The sequence below is a fragment of the Pseudopodoces humilis genome, chromosome 12, assembly GCF_049639895.1.
Source record: "Pseudopodoces humilis isolate 2021_Gansu_Grassland_sample_001 chromosome 12, ASM4963989v1, whole genome shotgun sequence".
NCBI classification, from domain to species: Eukaryota; Metazoa; Chordata; class Aves; order Passeriformes; family Paridae; genus Pseudopodoces; species Pseudopodoces humilis.
Window position 1 is genome coordinate 11,568,334 of NC_142211.1, and position 4,104 is coordinate 11,572,437.

Below are 4,104 nucleotides of genomic sequence, written 5' to 3' on the forward strand. Positions count from 1 at the left end.
GTAAGGGGATTATAGCTACCAATGTTGAAGTCCACTCAGCCATCCAACGACGCAGAGTCTTCTGTCCGTTGGGGAGATCTCAAAGGAAGGTAAGTTTGGGGTATAATTTTATAGTCTTTTGCAAAAGTGAGGGACGCAGGGCCAAAAACAGAGGAGATTGATGAACATTTTGATGAATTCCATTGTGTGGGGGGCAGGTGTAGGGCACAGAGAAAACCACGTCTTGCAAGTCTTTGCTCACCAGCAGGAACAAGGTCAAGGTGTCGTGGAAATCCCATTGCACAGGTTACCATGCACAAACCTCTGCTCACCAGCAGGAATGAGAGCAGTGTACCGTGCAACCACTTGCAAACAATCACTTAGCAAACATCCATCTCAGCTAGGCCCAAACCCCCAAACCAAGTCCCTTGTGATATTCAGGGTCTCAGTCTCTGTCCTTGAGATGGTTGTGAGATAGATGAGGGAATCTTCGGACCGTCTCTTACACCACCCCGTGGCTCACAATCTTCAAGGTCTTTCTGCATGATGTTGTAGTGCTGCTGCAGAATTCTTCATTGAAGTCTTCAGGACTTGTTACAGTTGGTAGTATATCCTGGAAAAAAAACAGAGACAGGTAGCAGGGAAAAGATAAGGGACAGAAAAAGGAAAAAGAGAAAACAAAATAAGAAAATCAATATATTGATTTCAAAGAAAAACTAATCCATATATATAATTTCAACTAAGGCTTACATATCGGTTTCTTATCTTAAAACAAACAATCAATTTTATTCTAAAATACAACATGATAAAATGATTAACCTCATAGTCACAATGGCAAATTATTTATTGTAGTGCCTGCATAATTCATCGAGTATCAATAACCTTAGGGGTATCAGCAACATGTAAAGTACCAATCATATTGTGTGCATCCATTATGGAAGTCAATTGTGTCAACCGCTTCATCATTCTCCAATTCAGGATGTACAAGACTGCTGATAGAACAAAACCAAGTAAAACTAAAACCAAGAGGACGATGATGGGATGACACAATTTGTTCAAAACACCTGTAGCAGTTGGTGACCACCCAAAAAGAGTGTCCCACCACTCGTGCTCAGCATCTTTCCTTACTCTTTCCAAAACACGATGCATTCCTTTCACATTGTGGTGAACTGTAACTAAGGTCTTTTGTCCATCCTTTTTGATCTTTTCCAAAATTTCGATTAAATCCTGGTGAAACAACAATTGCCTCACCAGAGTAAAGTTCATTCCAATTGGAGCAGGCACTAAATGATGAATCAAAGTGTAATTATACTGCAAAAGATAATATGAAGTAACTGGAGCTAAATATGAAAAGTCACATCCTATAATCTTAGTAAAATTGCATACACAAAAATTTGAATGATTCTTAGTATCCACTACTATGTTTTCTACAAGCATACTATCACAAGCAGTTCTCAAGCATACACATCCATTGCCTACATACACAAGCACCGTTTCAGAAGTGTCATTAGGATGGGTTTCAAAATGACAGATATTCTGTTCTGTGTCTAAACAAATGTCTTGAGCTTTGATTGCATTACTTTCACAGATAAACCCTTGTTGTTCCTGGACAATACAATTTTCTAAACCAACAGTTTGCCATTTCCCACCAATCTGACGGGCCCATTCCCTATGCTCTAAAGGATAGAGAACAGCTCCGTCATGATTCAGCCCCAGTGCAATGATAGGAAAAATTGAATGTACTGAAGCATTACGTATTGTCAACAGAAAAGCTGTGGCTGTGTTTGTGGTGGGATAGTAGGTAAAATTCACCAAATTCCACCAAGATCGAAATTCTTTTTCAAAATCATTGGCATTGTCCCAGACTATTTTCCGAATTTCAGTGGGAAAGGTGCCTTCTTCACCCTCTCTGATAATTGATGCAGCAACTGACTGCATCCACAACTGGGCTTGAATACAGCTAAGAGCCAGAGAAACATTGTTTTGGGTAGCATTGAGTGCATCAATTATTAATTTGTGATCATCTACATTTACCATTTCCCAATTTGGTAATATGTTTGATAGCAACCACTGTTGGGTTCCCAAAGCAGTTAAAGATGACCTCAGTGGTTGTTGTATTTTGGTCAAATCTTTAGTTGCAACAGCCAATTTATTCATTAATACTTCTGAATCAATACTATTCAAAAATCCTAGTCCTGATCCCACAACACCGGTTATATCTCTTGTCATCCGTTTGTGAAAAGAATTTCGCTTTCGCAACCAGGTTGTCCACCCCTCAAAGGAAGTTTGCAAAAAAGGTGAACAAGCTGGCTGAATCTCTGAGACATTGTTTTGCATTAGTAATTTGACTTGTTTGATAGACCATGCTGGATTAAATAGCATTTGTTGTTGGCCAGTTTTCCTGATTACATAGGGTCCAATTTCAGACATTTTTGGAGTCAATCTAATTGGTGGCTGTGTGGTAGGTATTAGGTGTTACAATATTAACATCAAGTTCTCCCCAGTATTTTAGTATTGTTTTACCATACACAAGTTTAGAGGACAATTGTACAGCCGTTAAATTCAGCCAACAGTCTTGATTCTGAGTTTCACAAGATATAACCTGGCCATGAAATCCAGTGACATGACTGTGTACAGGTTCAGTGTGGGATCTGGTACTTGGTCTGCAGCGTGTTGAAACATCATCACCTTGGCCTAACATAAAAGAAGGGAAAACATTAGCTTTGTCATTTAGCACAAAAAGGGGTGTTCACACCATGGTATGTGATTATTACACTAAATATAGGCCTTGCTACAGCATTTATTTTAAATCTATAAGTTCATGGTTTATCTGATCTTCATGTCCCTCGGTGTTCTTCTGTAGAAAATAAACAAAACAGAGTCTGCCACATAGGGGCAGGAGATTAAAATGATGTAATTATCCAGTGGGTGTTTATCCAATGCTCTTTCCCCAAGGCATCGGAGGCTACCCATGTATATTCTCCTGTAGTTCTTTTAAAAGCTTCATCTTGGACTAACCAAGATATAATCCCCACTCTTACCAGCAGAAAGTGTAGAATTTCTTGCCACTTTTCCTTTTGCCATACTGGAATTCCGTTTACTTCCCAGTCCTTTTGTTGCCAAAAAGGAAGCCACTCAGTATATCCCTTGAACATAGCATAGGAGTTAGTGTAGATACAGACAGGAGAGGTATTCTGTGCCTTATGTTGGAAAACACTCCAAACAGCTATCAGCTCTGCAGCCTGAGCGCTGCTTTCTTTCTCAGTAATGATTCGTTCAGCAGAGGAAAGGTGGAGGGCTACTGCCCTGCACCTCCACACCTCTCCCTCTCGTTTGGCAGAGGTATCAGTGAACCAAGAGTTTGCTGATTGTTTTTGTTCACTGTCCAGAACCTGTGAGTGGTGTTGCTTTGGCCCACTGCCCAGAATCAGTTGAGGGCGAGGTGGAGCGCTTGGTACAATGGGGCTGGAATCCTGCCACTGAGAGACCAGTTTACATAATTTTTCAAGCGGCAGGTTAACCATTAAACCCTTCGGTACCCTTTTCTTCACCCCCAAGTTCCACCAATACTGTAGGCTAGAAATCAGCCTACCCTTTTCTGTTTTTATGTTAAGAGGGGTTTCTTTAATTATCAAGTCAGGTTTGTCATGGCTGCTACTTAAGGTCTCAGTTTTTTGTATCACCTGATTTTTTACAGCTCCTTCTGTTATTGAGAAGATGTTAGAGTCATGTTCAATCTGGGCATACCACTTTCTCACTGAGGCCCTCTGGGCCACCCCATCAGGGTGGAGAGTCCCAGTAGTGACTGTCTTAGTAATTTCAAAAGGGCCTTTTAATGCAATTGGTTGTTGTTGTGCAATTTTTTCTACTTCTATGAGAGCTGGATTAACTACAAACCATCCCTTTTCCCAGGTAGTGTACCTCTTTTCAGCATCTTTATTTTTTATTACTTCTTTTTCATCTCCTCCCACAAGGATATCATCTATGGTTGTTTGGAGGAGAATTGCTGTAGGTTTCAGTGATTCTGGAAGACCACAAATTAAAAGGGTCATAATTTTAGCTTTCACAGGTAACAACATTGGTGATTTATAGCCAGCAATTAATTTTCTTTCATGAATCAGTTGC

The 4,104-nt window shown here is 40.2% G+C and overlaps 1 protein-coding gene across 1 annotated transcript; it reads right to left on the bottom strand.

The window, feature by feature from the left end:
* Window positions 1-843: 843 nt before the first annotated feature.
* LOC148183374 (uncharacterized) lies at window positions 844-2,409 on the bottom strand. Its single transcript, XM_088061453.1, has one exon. It carries the CDS (start codon window positions 2,407-2,409, stop codon window positions 844-846), a length of 1,566 nt encoding a protein of 521 aa, XP_087917579.1.
* Between the last annotated feature and the right edge of the window lie 1,695 nt (window positions 2,410-4,104).

Excerpts from the sequence above, each read along its gene's own strand:
- LOC148183374 (XM_088061453.1), bottom strand. The coding sequence starts at position 2,409 with ATGTCTGAAATTGGACCCTATGTAATCAGGAAAACTGGCCAACAACAA.